The sequence below is a fragment of the Brachyistius frenatus genome, unplaced genomic scaffold (assembly GCF_029030835.1).
Source record: "Brachyistius frenatus isolate BFR_SWC_R1_liver_20210118 unplaced genomic scaffold, ASM2903083v1 Contig_26, whole genome shotgun sequence".
Classification (NCBI taxonomy): Eukaryota; Metazoa; Chordata; class Actinopteri; family Embiotocidae; genus Brachyistius; species Brachyistius frenatus.
The window spans coordinates 3,016,335-3,036,667 of NW_027210625.1; the positions used below are offsets into that span (position 1 = coordinate 3,016,335).

Genomic DNA, 20,333 nt, shown 5'->3' on the forward strand with positions numbered 1-20,333 from the left:
TTTTGGTAATTTGGATACGCTAATATTTCATCTAAACCAAACAATTAAAATGAATGTATTTGGCCTGGCTGTTCTTCAGATGAAGGGATGGAGAGAAACATTAAAACCATTAAGCATGAGGGAAAATAATCACCATCTGTTTATGGTATCATAAGTGTTGTAAAAACTAATTTGACATTTCTTGGACACACATAGTCCTGCAGCATTTCCAGTAACAGACACCTCTATTCAAATCATAGGTTTGCTACTATTTCTATTTCTGTGGTAGAATCAATTAACCTCTTGCTTTAATGGTCACTGAAGTAAAAAAACAAAATTCTTTAAGATATTAATATATGTACAACAATGTATTAATAATTTAGACACTTAAAAGAAGTACAGCCCAACTATAGTGTAATTCATGTATAAAACAGAATACATCTGTTTTGGGGCTCATGAACATATAAACATGAGCTGTACTACAATTATAGGCCTGACAAACACTGTAAACTGGAAAACACTTTTGCCTCCATGAAACAACAGTCACACGTGCAACCACTTCATTCTGTATTAACACTCATGCTCACAAGAAAGTAAATGCACATATACTGGCTTCCCATATCTAGTATACATTTGCAAAGTGATCCATAATGTATACATAACCGCAGCCAGCTCATATGTGGGGTGTTCCAAATTGAGCGATCCCCGGGGACAGATGGTGGATCACTCGGACCGCAGCTATTTCAAAACCCATGTCAACAGCAGCTCACAGGCACAGTAGCAACAAGAATGAGTGGGCAAGCGAGGAAGCTGTAAACACAGTTTGTTCCTGTGGTTGTTTTTAATGTCGACACATCATGAGAGGATAATTTCAGGTTTAGAATTACATTTTGTTTGTAGCTGTGGAATTAGTCAGAAACTACACAAAGTTGAGTCCAAAGCATAATATATAATTTCAAAACAAGTTTGCTATGTTGGTTTTTTATATTAAAGAGACCGCTGGTTTTCAAATACCTCAAAACATAATGATACTTATAGTTCAGGGTATCAAACTCAGTGGAAACATCCTCCTTACCTGCAGATCACCCTCCTGATTTTTTTACTTCACCCTTGACAAAAAAAACTCAAAATGAAATATTTCCTCTTCAGTTAGATTTAGATCATAAAGCCACCACATTTCCATCCATACATCAGGAGTCCTTCAGTAGCCTGGGAGTGACTGAACCTTCTGCCTCTGGACTTCTTCTCTCACTTTCCCTCTCCTCTCTGATTCATGTCATCCAGCATGTGCTCTACTGGAGCGAGGTAGGGCTGTACCACCGAAGCGGCTGGAAAGGGTGAGCTGGCACTCTGGGATGATCTTCGGCTGTTCCCGTCAGCGGGGGGGGAGGGACTCCGACTCCAACACCAACACCACCTCCACCTCCACCCAGCTGCCTGGGTCGTTTGAAATAAACTACAACTCCCACGCCATCTGTCTGCCCGGCACTGCAGCACCCCTGCCTGGTGATGTCATTAGGGGGGATCCCTTCTCTATGTGTCTTACAAAGTAAAGAAAAAAATTGACACTGTGGAGTGTAAATCCTTAATAACTAGGGTTTTATCACTTTTAAGGCCTCAAATTAATCTAGAATATTTCATGGATTCTGTAACTGTGATCTACATTTTCCACCAGCTGAGCTCTTCTGTCTATGTCTGTGTATCGCTCACGCTGACCTTTAACAGAATAGGGAATGCCCTTGTTCTTGTTCATAAAAGATGATCTTTTAGTGCTCTGTGGCAAAAACGATGCAGCTTTGTCCGGGTGACTCTTTTCCCAGCTGCTGGTTGACCCCGTCCTGAGGTTAAATCAGGGGAGCAGACATGTCATGGCTCAGAGAGGACAGAAAGGAACAGATAAAATAAAAATGCACACAGCAACAACTTTTGGGTGAACAGCGCTCAAGATGTTGCTGGATAATAATTAGAATTGTACAAAAGTCAGAAAGACCGTCTGACTTACAGGTCAAGTATTAAACACCTTACTGGTTATATTTTCTTGCCCACCAGTGAAGAGAATTGGCCCAAGAGTTTGGTGCAATCCTCCTGACTTCGATAGGAACGGAAATATCAAACAGTGTTTTTAAGCCAGGCACTGAATCTCTTTCATGTCATGCTCAACTCACTAAAAATCATATCTATTATCCCAGTATGGTGCCGGTGGTACAGTAGCAACAATGCTAGAGTCAGATCTGGACAGCAGAGCTCCAGCCTGGTGTTAAATCCACTGACCCTGATTATGAATGACACAAACAAGCAGCTCTCCTTCTGAATAGAACAAATAGTTTTCTTCTGGTGTCAATAAATAGCTGCAGCGGACCTCAAATTAGATCGGTTGAGTCACCGAGGCTTGGCTAACACAAATAGCTAACAACTTGTTTCCTACTCCAGTAAACGAGCGTAGCGTGCCATTCTCTCTGCTTCAAAGGACAGAACCACGTTTAGCACTCCCCATTTACACATTCAGTACAATTCAAATCACTTTCAAGAAGTATTTTGCCATAAAGCAAGAGAAAAAAACCCAACTCTGACTTAAAGTGTCTGTCTCTCACGCACACCTGTGCATGCATTTTATTCTCTCGTGTGACAGGTCCTTTCCTTTCTTGGGAAAATGCCACAGGCATTGCACACACACACACACACACACACACACACACACACACACACACACACACACACACACACACACACACACACACACACACACACACACACACACACACACACACACACACACCTGCCTCTTGGCTGTATATTCTCTTAAGTGTTCACTTGAGTGTCTCAATGCTACATCACAGCCTTGGAGGCCATTACAAAGCCATTTAAACACCTGTGTCCAATGGTTTATTATAAATAGACATTGTGCTACGACCACTGTTACTGCTGGATCAGATGTACCATCTGGAATGTGGATTATATACATAGTTAGTACATTCGAGATTAACAGACAGGGTGATTGAGCGGCACATTTGTCACCATACCCACAGAGCAATGAAAACATGGTATATCATTTGATACTGGACACTGTTAATAAATGTGTCACATGGACTTCTATTTTGATAAATTAATCCATCTAGTATTTTATAAAACCATTAGCTGGCAAATTATACTTAGGTGTGGCGTTTTTTTTTTTTTCCTTTGGATTTTCTCATCGACAGCTTTAGAAGTTTCCAGAAGTGTTTAAGGGTGGAAACTGTGAGATGGACTTCACAATCTTATTGGGGACACGATGACCTTCTAAATGGACCAACCCCATTTTTACAAAGCACACACACATAAATATAGAAACACACCTAACTCTTACACGCAGTTTAAAATGGACCCATGTGGTGGGTCATTCACCTATTTAGAAAAGAAGTGTGCAATGATAGTTTTATTAGATATGGTATATAATTACATGAATGCACACGCATGCATTCAGATGCATGCATCTAAAGTAAGAGCTATTTAGAGTAGGAAGGTCAACTTTGCAAGAAAGATCTGTTTGGAGTTGAGAGCGGGTCTGTGGGTTAGAAGGCAACTGGGTGTGTGAGAGCAGTAAAACTGGGATGTTCAGAGGAGTTAGGCAAAGAAGAAAAGAACCATTTGTTCTCCAAAGGTCAATAAAGCCAAACCGAAATGATGCTAAACTTCAAGGAGGATAAGTTTGGTGCAAAAAGATGCAGATCAATCAATAAATTGATTCTTAATTCAATAATATTCAGAACAAGCAGAAGAATCATCATCATATTTTGGAAATGTACTAGATTATTTTTCATTCATCTTCAGGAAAACAAGGGTTAACATTCACTAGTTCCAGGAAAAATCAAGTGGACTAATAATGTATTTCTGTTCAGTCTGACCATGTCTGCCAAAGATGATCTAAACTGTACCTTTCATCATGAGGAACATATTTATTACTCAATGCAATTGTACACTGACATGAAGAGGCAGGTCTGCACATGCACAAACATCTACACACACACACACACACACACACACACACACACACACACACACACACACACGATGTCAGCGAGCCAGTGAGTATCTCGCAGCAGGATGTGACATTCACCTTCACAGCTTTCATACCAGTGTGACGACGGCCAGTCTGCATGTCAGCGGAGGGTGACTGAGTTTGAGTGACAACTGACTGACTTCTCTTAAAGTGTGTGTGTGTGTGTGTGTGTGTGTGTGTGTGTGTGTGTGTGTGTGTGTGTGTGTGTGTGTGTGTGTGTGTGTGTGTGTGTGTGTGTGTGTGTGTGTGTGTGTGTGTGAGAGAGAGAGAGAGAGAGAGAAGCACAGAGAAACACTGCAAAAATATCCGTGTTAAGCCTTTTCGTCTTCAATTCTACTTTTATGGCAACTTAACTCATTGATTTTGGGAGTGTATGTTTGTGCACAGGTTTAGTATTTCACAGCCTTGTTAAGCTATATTTGTTTTTTGTAAATTCTAGAAAAACTACAGCTCCATTGGAACCAAGCAGAATTATTTGAATTTAAGCTTAAACTGCAAAGGAACTCTCCATCTTGGCCTTTTTTGCAGCAGCAGCAGAGCGTGAGAGAGGAAGAGAGACACCTTTATATGGGATGATGTGACAGTCCATCAGTGAAAAAGGTGTCATGGTTGGTGTATCAGTGACTGGCACAAGGAAAACTGTCGCGGTTATATATTTGCCATGTCTGCCTCTCGGTCTATTTGTCACTGTCCGGCTGTCTCAGTTTGAGGTGACGTGACTGTATCAGTGTCTGTCTCCGAGATTGCTTTCAGGGTGATGTCATCCATCTGTCTGTCTGTCATCTGAGTGACTGTCATGAAAAGCTATCTCTCTGCCAGCCTTTATATTTGACTGCCAACCACGTCTGATTCATGTCGACTGTTCATTCTGTGCAACAGATGAATTGTCAGATTGAGCTGGGATCTTTTTTGCGGGGCTGAATTCTGGGCTGATGAGCCACAGAGGGACAAGAAGCAGCTGATGTCTTGTGATGTATTAGTGCGAGCAAACTCAATGCATTGCTGATGTGGAAATCTAAGCGGTTTTCTAAGATTAAATAAGGAGCAAGGTTTTTGAACGAGTCCATGTTTTTTCTGTCACGAGGATGAAAGCAGAACAAAACGTATTCCTGCTGCAGGTTCATCCAAAGGTAACAGTCTTACAAATGTGATATTAAAGATGCCTCAAACTTCTACGAACATCATTTTACATAGAGGTTTAAAGTTCAATATTTCAAATCGTGTTGTCAAACAATACAAAGTGTAGAAATATTGTGACAAAATGTGTGGTTAAATTCACTTTGAAATCAATAACTAAAAGAGGACTAACAGGATGGCTTCGTATTCATACATCAACAAAACCTTTTTCCATTCTGTGTTTTTTCAGAGGACATTGACACTTCCAAAAAAATAGAAATAAAGCTGTGTTAATTAAAGCAATGATGTAGAAACAGCAGAAGTGAAAGTCAGAGAGACGGTAAGAAAAGCCATATGGAGACATCTAGACAGACAGTAGGAGAAAGGAGGCATTAAGAGATGAGGACCAACTCAGCGGGGTTTCCAGGGTTGGGATTTGAACCTGCTGCTATAGATCACTGTGCTGTCAGCGAGAGGTCTAACTAGAAGCATTATGTGCTCATGCAAGACACACACAGGCAGCTTTTAAAATAAATACCTGACTGTGCAGCTTTTCTTAGCATATGCTTAAAAAAAGAGAGAAAATTGTCCTGCCACATTTAATGTGCACAGCTTTGAGACACACCTGAGAACAAAGTCACATTGTTTTTGAACCTCTTATTTCTTCTGATCTTATTTAAAAGCACCACAGATCTACTCATAAAATAAACATTTTGTCTGATACAGACTTCATACCACAAGATAAACCACTTTTTTTTTTTTTCAAGTATATCTCTTATTTTGAAGTCTTCACTTCATAGCAAAAATAAGCAACTTTTCAAACACTGTATCCAGAATAGTTATTGAAACAAATCCTACATGCACCGTCTCCCAGTCCAAGCTCTCTGCAGCTCACATGAAGCTACCAACCAATGTGCCTAATAGTTTTGGTGTACCCAAAATTACACCCTGCTCATAAAATGTTCCACACACAAATTGCTCGCTCCATGACTCATTTTCTACCATATAGGTGCCAAACACACAGGATGCAACCTTGTTGACATGGAAACACAATAAAACAGACAAACAGACTCTTGTGTCTGCAGACCTAGTAGACAAAAAGTTGCACTCATGTCATTTTGTCTTGGTGATATTTTAAAAGCAGAAAGAAGCCATTTATCCAACAAAAATAATAACTTCTGCTAATTGTTAAGTGTAATTTAACGACATTTGAATTTGCTGAATGTTACATGCAAAAACACATGACCATTTGAACTCGACGGAGGTTTCACTAGTAAAAAAAAGTTTGAAGTTGTGTCCTCATAGTACTACTCACCAGGTCAGCTTCTCTTCTTGTTTCCTCAATTTTACTTTATTTCTTATTCTCGCCTTCTATTTTCCTTTTTAATGCAGCAAAATTCAACAATCTAAAAAAAACACACTTGCTTTGCAGTTAAAACTTTAAAAAAGTGTGTCTCTCCGTTTCTCTCAGCCTCTCTGTGGCTGTCTCTCTATCTGTCTCTATCCAGTTATTCCAGACATGTTTCAGGGTTCGGCCCCAGCCAAATATGGGAGGAAGGGGTTAACAAGGAAGACAGCCTGCGCTGTCACTGGGCCCGCCGCCCTCCTGTACACAACACGCACACACTGATTCTCCTGTGGCAAGTCTGCTTTTAGTCATTGTTCGCCTTTCTTCCTGGAGATCAGGGACTCCTTATATTCCAACAACAGGGACTGTTTCTCTCACAGGTTTATAAATATTACCTAATTAATAGCTTCATATTGTAATATTTGTTTTCCATCATGCTTTGTATGTTATATGACTGAAAGATCTAATAAAAACTGCAAAGATTCTGTAGTACTGTATTTCTAAAAATGTACATATAGTATTTGTGTTTTCACTCATAATACTTGACTTAAAATCCATTTATTTACTAAATGATGCTTTTAACTTATTTGAAGGGGGCAGATAAATCTGTTAAAAGTGATATTTCTATCATCTTTGCATACCATCTGCCAGAGTGAGAAATTGAGTGGAGGCATTGTAACGGCTCTGGAAGAGAATCATCTTTCTTACAGCCATCCTGCAGACCTGCTTCAAAATCAGACCCTGTAATCATAACATCTGGAATTTAACGGTTTTCTGATGATGCACTTTTTATTTTTAAAAGAAGATTTGCTTGTAGCAGTAAAAAAAAACAACTGTACGACCACTCAGTGCCCCAAAACTGTGGCCTCCTGACTGGTTTGACCTCCGGGTCGACAGCTGCCTCTGGACCACAGAGCTATTAGTGGAGCAAAGGCAAGCCGACAAACACAAGATGCACTGCACACACACACACACACACACACACACACACACACACACACACACACACACACACACACACACACACACACACACACCATAAAAAACATAAAAAATGTACAGGCACATACGGACCACTATGCATGCCCATATAGCACAAATATACTGTGTAACACCAACACAAACAGCTGGACAAATACACACAAAATTTACCCGCCACACTCAACAACAGCTCAAGTACAACACTGGCCACAAAATACCTACTGTTAAAGAAAGCTAAGGATGCCTCTCCTCACGTTCCTCATGAGTGTGTGCATCAGTATGAAATACACACACCTCTAAGCTTCCTAATCTTGCAGACCCTTTTAAGACACCCATCTTTCGCTGAGTCCTCTCAACTGGATTTCCAAGGTCAGTGGGCTCCGTTAAAAATGCCGTCGGGAAGAGTTAGACGAGCCCCCCGATGCATTCAGACGTCAACGCCTGAGGATGAGACATTCGTTTAACACCCAGACAAATAAACAAGACTGGATTCTTTAAATGATGCCTGATGAGTGATGAATGTCCACGGAGCTGTAGCATGTAAAAATAGACCATTCTGTTATAGAGCTTATCAGTGTTATTCACTTGGCTTTGGTGTATGTGGTCACCTGAGTTCACCGACTCAGATGTGTATTTTACACATGATTAACATGCTCTCAGTGACCATCATATCAAACATCTTTCTCCCCAGTGATCGTTCATTACTTTTCCAACGACAAAAAAAAAAAAAAAATCCCAAAAGTCTTTTTTGGCACAATTTTAAAGTCTTTTTAAACTTTGTAAACAGTTCGCCTGCAATTTAGTTGAATCATTTTTTGGCTACACTTCATTGTTGCACCTTCCAAAAAAAGCAAGCCTTACTGCATCCCCTGTCCATCCAAACCCTGTAAAAACAGACACTGTGTTCCTGTACCAGCCTCCTCTGAACATTCACACTCTCACGTCCAAGTGTATAAGCGAAAGGCTGCAATTAGAGAAATGAATAAACTGGCCGAGAGGTTTTTCTGCTGAGTGCTGAGAACATCGCCGCCCATTCAATTAGGCTCAAACTTGCAATCCCGGCAATTCCCACTGACCTTCTTGCAACACAGCAATTACTACAACGGTTCTCTGGGGATGTTCATAAAAATGAAATGGGTCTTTGCAAAGCCGTAAAAAAAAAAAAAAAATTTAAAAAAAAATCCCATATATAAAAGTGGATGCAGCCCCACAAAGACGGCCAAGTCCTGAATCAACTGAGGGAGAATACATTCTCCTGTTTGTGCAAATTTCTTTAATTAACAGCAGTAATCATGAATCTCATCATCACTGAGGGGATCCAAGGGACTCTGCAAGGCTGTCAGCTGTTAGTGGACACAGTACATAAAAAACAAACAAAAACTGTATTATTAAATATATTCCAGAAATCAGCTTGTAATGATGTGTTATGTTCGGCTGTTCAACGATCCCACTTCCCTTCAACATCCTTTTAGCCAGAGACTTTCCATTACTCATTCATAAACTGGATATACACACTTACAAAGGGAACTGGTTATATATTGAGGGATAATAATATATTTATAATAATAGAAGAACATAAAGTCAGAATGAAAACAGAAAAACATCAACTTCATTATTTGGTTTAATATTTTACCATAAAAGTGTTTGAAGCACTATGTAGGAAAAACATACAAATAAAGTTACTATTATTATTATTACTACTTAATTCCTAATAAAGAGAAAATAAATGAAGATTCTTAATTATCGGTGTCCACATTTCAAATTCCTGAACTCCTGGCACAGAAGCAAAAGCTTGAAGTGGATTTGGGTGCTTGTGGGAGTTGGAATTGGTGGCGTTTCAGGTTACAAACCCCCCTGGGGAGGGGGCAGCTAGTAGCAGGGCGACTGACGCCCCCCTATTTCTGCAGCGGCTATTAAAAGGCCTAATTGACAGGGTGGAGGAGGAGGAGGGTGCCGGGCCTCACAGGCAGCTCAGAGAAGAGCAAATGTATGTGAAGAGCAGAAAAACACAGACAGGTCTCCTCTTCAGACTGCAGGGTGCAGAGTGTGTGGAAGCCAAAGAGGTTAATCTGTTTGACTGAGGGATGTGATTTATGTGTGAATCCTGGGTTGGATCTTATATGTGCATCAGTGAAAGTCAGGGTTTTGCATCGAAATAGAGGAAAACTGATTTTGTTTTTATTCATTTGAAAATAAAAAAAAAATATTTTGAGGGATAAAGCTGCCGTTTCTTTACATTTTCCTGTTAATCAGTTTGCAAAACAAATGAATTTCTTATTCAGGTGACGCTCTGTCTCTGTCCTTATGTGAGCTCAACCAATGACATCTGAAAGGAGAAAATCCAAAGGCCAAAGCAGCAATTCTGGATGACACGGCAAGACCGAAAGTCTCTATTAGTAACTGTGGATGAGTGGAGACAACCTATCCATCAGACTCTGTGGCTGTGTGTGGACATACTGTGCTCGCCGTCTGCAGTGTCCTCACAGCGATGTTCAAAGTTGTCGTACGAGTCCCAGCGGATCAGAGCGTCTTGAGTGTTGTAGTCCACGGAGACGCACGGCCCGTTCTCCAGGTGGCCCAGACCTGAGGAACATAAGGTGGGATGAGTGACAGGGCCCTTACACAGAGCATATTAACTGTCACATTAAATATATATATAGGTGCATCAACAATCAAACTTTTTCTCCTGTCAGTTTGGAAAAATGGATTACCTTTGATTTTCTCTGGTCCGTATGAGAACACAAACTCCACCTTCCCGTACTCTGGGAACCTGTCATCTGTAGAGATAAACAACAAAAGTGTGATTTTTGTTTTTGTGTGGAAACAGAGGCACACAATGCACAAAGACACGGATGTGTTGCGTACAATACATTTCAATCCATTTGAATCTGCTTGGAGGATCTTAATTTCAGTGTATCAATCTCGGGACTCATTATTTCCACTTTCCCTTTTAAATAATATTAGTAATGTCAATTTTTTTTTGCAAAAGGTAGATTATTAAAAAATATTAAGTGTTTTCTTTGACTGCAAAAACTTCAAGGAATTGTGAGTAATCTTGATCATAATTAGATGATAGCTTTTGCATATGTCTTTAATATGACTGTAGGTGAATGCTGAGCTGCCTTCACCACCAGAGGACCCTGTTTGCTATAAAACGGTGGGGAACAGTGTCCTCTTGCAGCAGGGAACAAGAACTTTTACATGTTCTAAAATCCAAGAGTAAAAACGTTTTTAAAGAAATCTGTTTTTCTGATCATATTGGCTGAAAACAATGACCTTATGTGTACTTGTGATGAGTGTTTCGTAAACTCTTCTGAATGGCTTGACTCACATACACACTCTACTCTATTAGATTTTCCTCATGATTACATAATGGTACAGACACTGTCAAACACAAGACAAAGATGCAAAGTCTGCAGTAACCTTTGAAGGTCTCGTCCAGCTCGTTCTTCCCGAAAACCACCCCGAGGTCGTGGATGGCGCAGGTGTGGAACTGCACCCTGAACACCACGTCTCTGGTCGGGTTTCTGTACCTCTTGTGGTAACACTTCAGCTACAGGAAAGGAAGAGTCAGAGGAAGAATCATCAATACATCAGTTTGTTAGTGTTGGCACTTTTCTTTGTATATTAAAATAACAAAATTACAAGCAAAATTATCCATATTAGAGTTTTAAACTCAATGTTCTCTTTGAAATCTCACCAAGATGTCTCCCTTCAGCAGCAGTCCGGGTTCAATAGTGATACAGATACTGGTGTTGCTGTCTCCTTGTACATTGCTGTGGTAAAATTGACAAAAATAATCTTTAATTTTCTGTTGCTAATTACATCCTAGGCTCAGTTTTGCCCTGGATTCAAACACAAAGCACACTGAACTGGAATAAAAGTGTCCATACTATATTCCTGATGTATAGACTGGTTGCATTGCCTGGTAGATCTTCAGGAAAGGACGGCAGCCTGTGAGGTGACATTAACATTAAAGTTAAAAGGTTTTCAAGAAAAGCAGAAAAAAACTGAGTTCCGTCTGTATATTTTTTAGAAGAGGCAGATACTCACCTCCTTTGGATTCAAAGTTGGGTATGCCGTGCATGATGACGTGATGCAGAAACAGAGGCTTGTTGTTGATCTTTATGTGTCCCGAAAGAAGCCCGTTGAAGTATCGCACATACCTGCACACAAAGGAAGGAGAAGAGTACTGAAGTCTACAATACACCCTCGTTCTGTGTGGTTCACCTTCCCCGCCTGTCAGCTCCAACAGCACAGACAGAATGGACTTCCACTCGGAGTGTAAAACAGCCTTTATCCACTCCGGGAAACGTCAGGGTGAGCTGGTGTGTACAGAGGCCAGTTGGGGGTCTGTTGAGTTAGTGTGGTCTGGTTGTTAATGATGATAATGATGATGGTACCTAATGTCACCTTGACCTGCGGGTCGCTACATGCAGACACCCCCAGCCTTGCTCGGCTGTCAGTGGCCAGATGGTTTAGCCTTTAGAAATTCAATTAGACCGAGGGGGGATGCCATGTTAGCAGCGCTGAGAGGAGGAAGGGCTTGTAGTTACAGCACATGTGTGTGAGACAACTTTTATCAAGATATTACTATCCAATGAACCTTTCAGCCTGTTGGTCTTTTTAACTCCCTCACATGTCTTTCTTAATTTCTACCATCAGATATATTTCTGTCCAAATGATGGTCAATTTTCAAATTGAACAGTTACCTCAATAAAAGACCAAATTCATCTAAGAGTTTACCTGACCGTCCTGCAGGTGTTACTCCTCCACCATCAGTGTCTAAACCCTGGGCCTACCTTTAATTAAGATGCTTCACACTGAAGGAGCTGAATCACTAAAGTCTTCCAACTGATCTCACTTTATTTAAAAGACGGATGGAAACAAGGCTATACATCAACGCTTTATAAACACTGACAAAAATGAACACCACATGTCCTGAAAGCAGCAACATCACTCATTCTTAAACCCTCCGTCACATCATGTTGTTTTCATTCTTTCTTTACTAAAATATCACTTAATTGACAATCACACAATCATGTTGTTACAGAAACTATAATTTGCTAAACTGCTTGGCGTTGGACTGTCTGGCCTGTGGCCTGTGAAGCAGTGACACCAAAAGTTGACGCCAATTAACTTTTATGTGTGCCAAAAAAACACCAGTAAAAACAAAGCACGTGTTGTGCAAGTTGTAACCCTCTCATTCCTGCCATTTCTATTCAAGTTCTTCCTATTAAAAACTACAAAAGCACATAAAACAAGTTCCACTTAAAGCAAAATGTTTTGTTCCATAAATCAAGTCCGCACATTTCCAGCTGAATCTGACCCAGTGTCACACAAGAGGCAGCCAAACCTCTCAGCAAGCGTTCATTCTGTTTATTGCAGCATGCTACCATTTAACATGATAATAAAAGGCTACACATAACGCCTTTAATCCAACCTTTTACAAGCTTTCATGGCAGCAGCGGACTGACTGAGCTCATCTCCTGCTCCTGATGTTAATGTCATACATTCCAGACCATAATACCGGCAGACTCCAGGGGCAGAGATAATTATATCCGAGCCAGGAAATAGCAGCGGGGCAGAGGGCAAGCCTATAGACCTGTTAAAGAATGGCTGGCTGCCTAATTCACTGACTGAAATGAAGTGGTGTTAAGTCCCCTGGTGTTTCCTGTGTTCCTTTGTTTATTCCCCGGTAACCTTTTTCCTGCTCATCTTCCCTGAGAAGCTCAGATGGAGACTCCTCTCTCCTCAGGTGGAGACTGCGAGGGGTCAGGCCTTTAAGCAGTTGACTGTCGAATAACGCCGCGGGAGCTAATAATATGGTAGGAGGAGATTTATGACTTAAAGAAGGATGACTGAGAGGACGGTCTCCCCAGAGTGAACTGCATTCACAATAATGAATTGCTTAAATACCTTTAAACCATGCTTGATTAGTTTGACCTGCTCTGGTTTGGAATTTACTCCACTGTTTTGCTCTCTGTTCATGGAGAGGACATTATCTTTCAACACTCAGCGCTAAAAGTGGAGAAGAATTGAAGGAAAATATGATCTGAAGTGCTTAAAAGATGGGAATGAACTACCAACGAGGCTCACAGCCTCCCAGGAGACACCAGTGGAATCCCTCAGACGGACAAGATAGATAGCTGCTCCCTGTGCTGTGACATTTATTCACAATTATCCCAATTAAAGCGGAATTGGAGATAAACAGATGAAAAAAGAAAAAGTATTTCCTCTGCAGGATTTTTCTAAAACAAAATGGGAGCGATGGAGTTGACGTAGTGTGTATGGGGCTGCAGCAGGAGCCAAACTCTGTATTTCAACAGTTTGGTGGTTTCTTTTGTTACCTTCTCCAAAAACAAAAAAAGCAACAGCACGAGTGCAAGCAACAGATTTACTTGTCTGCTGAACTGCAAAACCCAAGAAGCATTTTTTGTGACACTGTTATGTGAAAGTACAGGTGACATCAGTCAGAACAGGAACTGAGGTGACAACAGGAAATGAGGTAATAATTTACCTTTTCTGTGATGGCTGCCCCACAGGAAGTGCTTTGTCCTCGTAGAAGCGCCTCATGGCAAATCTGTCCAATGCCTGGTCAGCACTGCACGACACATAATTAAATAGATTGATTGTTATTACCAGCAAGCATTTAGGAGTAAAGTATCTTTATTTTGGAAAACCTGCAGATTTGTCCCCAGTTTGAGCTTTAGAAATATCTCCCAGCCTTCATCATTTCTAAAGTCCTCCTGGCTTCTTCCCACCTGTTAACATCTGGTTGCATTAAAAGAATGATAACACTTTCTTCTAACAGAGCCAGAAAAATAAGCTGGCTAGGACAGAGTGTTTAGCTGTAATAATCACATCAGTGTTTAATTTTCAAGGCTGCTCATCTCTCAGACTTCAAGACCCAACTTTGATGGATTGTTGCTCATGTCCTTACAAAACCTTTGTAGTACTTAAATCACACTTTTTTCAAAACTGACAGCCTGACATTTTCACCTCTGCTGTTTAGAGTCTCCAATGTAACATTGAATTTCAGTATGTTGCTGGATGTGTCTGCTGATCATGACGTGCTCGATACCTTGCTGATATGTTGCTGTAGTGCATGTACGCAGCCACCACCACCCCTGTGCGACCTCGGTTCCCCTGTGACACAGAAACAGACACAACAGGACTCAGTTACGTGATATAAAACTATATTTGATGCAGGAATCATTTCAAAGGGATCAACTCTCTTTGTATTAATCATCAAGAAAGAGGGGTCAAACAAATCATCCTTAAAGTGTGATGTAGTGTTCGGCAAGAGAAAACTTATATTTTACGTTTTTGCTGGTTGCCTGGCAACCTCACAGTGATGCCTACAGGAAGTCTATGCCTGCCCAAGAAATGGTTCAGCACCTACAGTAACCCCTGTAAAACCACAACCTTTCTGTATTGACACTTTGGTTCTTGCCTTCCCTCTTTTACCTTGTTGTGTAGCACCACCACGTTACGTGGGTCTCCATTGAGCCACGTATCGATGGCCTTGCACATGCTGCAGATCTTGTCCAGCGCCGGAGCGTGGTGGTCTGGCCAGCCGAACTCTAGAACCTGAGAACGATCATTGAGACCACAGGAGGTTTCATTTTTTTCACATTTGTGGTTTCTCTCCTCTCACACATGAAGTCTACTTTCAGATATGGCAGTATTTCTGGTTTCAAAAAACAAAACTGATATAACTGCAGTGGTGTTTGTACCTTGTGGTTTAACTTTGTTAAGTCATTCTGCCACTCGCTCAGGTTGAGCATCTGAAATCAGAAAGAGGGGGAGTATAAGTAAATCAAACCTGTCTCACAACAAACACCAGAGTCTGTGCATGTGTTTGTATGTCTCTCTTACCAGATAGTGTTCGCCATGTTTTGACCGCAGCATCGTCGCCACCTCCTTGAGGTGGGTGGTGTAGCTGCGCTCCTCGGCAGCGGCGGGGAAAGAGACAGAGATGATCCTCTCTGTGATGTAGACCAGGTCCACCTCATAGCTCTCCTCCATGGCCTGAACCACACTCTGACTCCTAGAGATGAAAAGGGAGGAGAGGGTGTTTTGCTAATGCTTCCAGCAGCAGACTGTACATCTCTAAATCAGTTTGAACTTTTTGGTGGTCAACATCTGCCCCGCTCAGGTGCACAGTACCAAAGCTATCTTACGTTTTCATTTTACTTTTCTTGTCCCTAAGCAAATCTATTTCTTAATTTTGAACGTCTGCCTCCATTTATCGCTCACCGCTTGCTATTCATGCAGCTGATCTACAAACCGAACTGACCGACTGTAAAAGTAAAAAAAAAAAGGAAGACAAACACTGAAATGAAACATCAGTTTGGACAAATGTTGAAGAAGTTTTCTGAAGACGTGTTAGAAGTTTAGATTTGGTGTGAAGACCTGTGAAGAGGATGCCTTTACAGCTGCCGTGTCCAATTTGTCATGAGTATTATCCATACAAGGACTGCTGCGACTCTTTTTTTTACAGCTGCTGGGAGAACATTTCTTGAACTCTCCGATTTCTCTCTGGGAATAACGACATAGTTCATTGCAAACATCCACTTGATCAAACGTAAACTCCTGCAGCTCTCTCATATATTTCTTGGAAAGGAAGAGATTTACAATCCTTCCCTGACTGTTGACGTGACCTCTGCTGATGTTACGCAACCTATTTCGCTGGCCAAACAGCGATCAGGTTTGTTGGCTCGTGGGCAAACAGTAAAGCCCCGCACGAGGAAAGGCCATGCTCGAAGAATAACAGACAACTGAAAGTATGGAAGGGGAGTCACATTCCTAAAAAAGACCACACATCCAGGACAAGCAATAATTTTTTGATGGTCGTCATAAAATAGAGACATCGTAAGACAGATCATAATGAATTAAAGAATAATCATTTGGTCATCCTCGATGTCATGCTTGGTGGATTTTCTGAAGAAACCGGAATATGCTGCAGAAAAAATATCTGATCACTTAATCTCTTCTTAATTGATTCCATATCTACTGCTGTTTTGTCTAATGAATGAAGTGTGGACGTCTTTGAATCTGCCAACAACGTGACTGTATGACGATGCTGTCTTACCGCGACTGCTTTCGCAGTATCTCCACACTCTTGCAGGACCTCGTAGATCCCTGGTGAGCACACACACACACACACACACACACACACACACACACACACACACACACACACACACACACACACACACACACACAGAGGCAGAGGCTGAAGAGAAGAGTCATAAACAAACTGCATCTGGTAATCGTGATGATGTTATTGAATTACAATCTGACATAACCCATTAGGGAAAAGTCAGATCACAGAAGCAAAACTGAAACTGTTTTGAAAAGAAAAAAGAGAAAAAGGAACAGGAAGAGAAAGATAAAAAGAGAAGAAAACGAAGAAGAAGAAGCTTGAAGAGAGGGAGAATAAAGGATGGAAAAGAAGATAAGGTAAAAACAAAAGGAATAAAAGAAGAAGAAACAAAATAAGTAAAGAGAAGAAACAAGAGAAAGGAGGAAGAGGAGGAGAAAAAAAAAATCACATAATTGTGTTCGGGGAGAGAACCATCCTGACTCAGGTCCTGTCAGGACTTCAGCACACACTTTAATTATCTTGTCCTGTATTTAGTTATTTACAGAGAAAGGAGCGGAAGTCAAGCTGTTTTACTGTTAATCGGACTGCAGAGGGAAAGTGTTACTAAGTACTCCGCACTATCGAGGAATCGCTGCATAATAGATGCTCGTTGGGTTGGCTGTTCCTCACACTGTTTGTCGGCTGCAGGGAAAGCGTGTCTGTGCGAGTCAGCTGCTGCTGAGAAGATGAAGCCATCCAAAAAGACAAAACGACAGCTTACATCTTCTGTGACATTCTTTACTTTTTCCCACAATGTCATGAAGAGCGAGTGTTCAAGTGGTTAAAGTCATGTTGGGATGAAGGGTCTCTAATCATGGCGCAAGGTTAAACACACAGCACTCCATACTGCTGCTTCTCACAGATGAAGCTAATCCCTCCCCCAAGAGCCGAAATGGGAAGCATAATTCTCAGTGATCTGACAGGAAGCAGATGCTAGGAGGACCACGGACGATGGTGTTTGCAAAGTGAAACAGCCTGTTCACATGAGGCTTCAGGGGTGTTACGCCGGTGCATCTCAAATCGTAGGAACAATCTGTTGGCTTGTTGCAACAAGGGAGCACAAATGAAAGTCAATCAGCGTGTAAAGAGCGTATATACATGAGCATTTGTCTGCACTTTGCACATCATAACACCAGCTTCAACATTTAAAGGACAAGTCCAGGGATAGTCCATATTCTCTGTACCATAGACCTCCACTATGAAAAACACACAGTGTTGCACTGGATGACTTTACTACCATGAAACTTTATATTTACAATTTACATCTCTGACTGACTTGGAGAGAAGTACCATAGACGATGTTACCAAATACTGAGAAAGAGACAAGAATATATTATCAAAAGAAAACTACAGATAAATGACAGCCATCTTTGTGTGGGAATGGCCTACCTTGTTAAACAGGTACCCAGTGCTCCATCTCCACGAAGAACGAATGTCGGCAAATTGCGTTCGTATACAGCTGCCCAGAGGCATGGCTACAGGTAGGGGAATCACTGTCTATATTTGGACTATTTCTGGACTCAGATAAAACTGCAAATGACAAGATTTCAAACAAAGTTTGGGTTTGTACATCCAGTCTAATTTGGTTTTAAATGTCAGGGCATCATCCAGGTGATTAGAGCTCCAGTTTCATCCTCGTGACAAAAAAAAAAAGATGCTACAGTCCAAACTTCATCAGCGATTATGTAAGATATCATGATGCATCTTCCCTCTCTTCTCTGCTTCTCAACTGTCCTGTCCCTACTTTCTCCTGCTTCCTCTCGTCCTCTCCCTCCTGCCCATTTTGTGTTCTCTGGAACTACTCCTCCCTCGCTCTCATTATCTCTCATTATTTCAGACTCCCCCCTCCTTTGCTTCTCATCTCTTTTTTCCCGTGCCGTGTGCTTGTGTACTCTATAGTTCCTGTATGTATGTATGTTTATGCTTGTCTGCTGCATGGGTTTAACCTTAATTACACTTAAAAATTACATTGAAGATAAACAACAATAACTTTTTCTCTGAGTCTGTCAACATCATTGATGAATTACAGTATCTGTAGTTTACATGCGTGTATCCACTCTGACTCTATTCTTTCGTGAGCCAAACACTGATTAGAAAGTCCCCATAGTGTACTTGTATGACCCTCAACAGGACCCACACTGACTCAATTATGGTCACAATGGGGCATTTTGACTCAAACCCCCATGGATGTATCCTGTATGGACTAACCAAATAAATATTCCTTCTGTTATCTGTCCACAAAAACACAGACGCACGCACACAGTGGACGCAGACATGTATGGCAAACCCCATACAATGATGATTCCTGGATTTAAGGATGAGGGCAGAAAGCAGAAGATAACTCGGTAAGAAAATGAATGATTTCCTTTGAAATCGAGCCCCGATGTACAGATTTTAACCAGCGAGCACGAGACTATTTCCATGAAACATGTAGTAAATGCAACCTGATATGATTGGATAACACGAGGACTGCTTTGATAAGGACTAACAACCACAGCAGAGATTGTTTTGGTTTGACAACAGACACGAATGATAAATTAGGTTCACACCCAGCTCAGGGTGTAACTAATGTTTCAGTGAAACGTCTATGGCATTCACCCCCAAACACCAATATGTCATTGTCAAACTGTTTGTGACAACTTTCTGTAATTACAGTGAAAAAACAAGACAATTAGGAGCTATTGTCTTGGTATTTTTAGTGTTTGTGATTCTCATAAGTACATGCCCACATTTTCCAAAATCCCAGCTGCTCACTGTTGCAAAAGAGGATGCTGGCACTTATATCAACACTTAATTGTTTTGTTTTTTGTGCATTTTAATAAAAGAGATTGGACTGGCAACTCGGAGCGCACTAAGGAAAAAGCACAACATAAATGAAATTAGAATGAATGTGATATTGATGGAGTGATATTAAAGGAAAATTGAGTGACAGAAAAATGTCTTGAGTATCAAATTTAATGCTCGTAGATTTGCAAGGTTTGCAGCTTGTTTTATTGAGCATGACAAGCCGCAGTTTCTGACAAAATTTGCAGATAAATCCTGAACATGTGTGTAAAATACATGCTTTTGTTTGGTGCATGCACAGATAGCTGTTTGGTGCATTGCCCTACAGTGCAGTATGTTTGATTTTGTTTGTTGATAGCAACAAATGCAAACAGCTAACTAAAGTATGGTAATGATAAATTGGAGCTGTGCATTGTGGGAGCATTTTAAACAGCGCTGGACACTGTAAGGTTTTTGGTGGAATATTCCCTTAAAATGTGACACGGAACATGAAATTGAAGGCCTCCATCAGATATCTCTCCGTCTTCTGCCTTCCTCAGTGAATGCACAGAACGTGAATTAATCTCCACACAATCTGGTGTACACAGGCCAATCTGTGTTTATAATCCGACTCTGAGTCACCGTCTCACTTCTGCTGCCGATATAAACATCCGGGCGACGTCTGACGCAAACACTGACTCATTACTGTGACTCACAAAGAGAGATGGATCCAAGACATCACTGGTGCTTTTATCTCTTGAATAAATGTTGCTTCTGGGTTCATGAAAAGGAAAATTAAACCAAGGGCCTCCTTTTAATCTCAAATTTTTTTAAACAAGCTAACAAATTTTGCCTTTGTCACTGCTGGCTTGAGTAAACTGTTTTCTTTATACATTAGCAGTGGTTCTCTCCCCTCTCATTTGTCTGGAAGCTTGCCTTCTTGGAAACCCACCACCCGC

The 20,333-nt window shown here is 41.0% G+C and overlaps 1 protein-coding gene across 3 annotated transcripts in view; it reads right to left on the reverse strand.

The window, feature by feature from the left end:
- tns1a (tensin 1a) overlaps positions 1–20,333 on the reverse strand; it is a 77,858-nt gene that overhangs the window by 16,067 nt on the left and 41,458 nt on the right. For all 3 annotated transcript variants that reach the window (XM_069698196.1, XM_069698197.1, XM_069698195.1), the window contains 12 exons: positions 16,558–16,607; positions 15,342–15,513; positions 15,200–15,250; positions 14,931–15,053; positions 14,545–14,609; positions 13,981–14,064; positions 11,514–11,626; positions 11,354–11,414; positions 11,161–11,236; positions 10,884–11,013; positions 10,172–10,237; positions 9,918–10,043 (listed from right to left, as the gene is read on the reverse strand). In XM_069698196.1, coding sequence (XP_069554297.1) covers positions 9,918–10,043; positions 10,172–10,237; positions 10,884–11,013; positions 11,161–11,236; positions 11,354–11,414; positions 11,514–11,626; positions 13,981–14,064; positions 14,545–14,609; positions 14,931–15,053; positions 15,200–15,250; positions 15,342–15,513; positions 16,558–16,607 — 1,117 coding nt within the window. The remainder of the gene's footprint in view (positions 1–9,917; positions 10,044–10,171; positions 10,238–10,883; positions 11,014–11,160; positions 11,237–11,353; positions 11,415–11,513; positions 11,627–13,980; positions 14,065–14,544; positions 14,610–14,930; positions 15,054–15,199; positions 15,251–15,341; positions 15,514–16,557; positions 16,608–20,333) is intronic.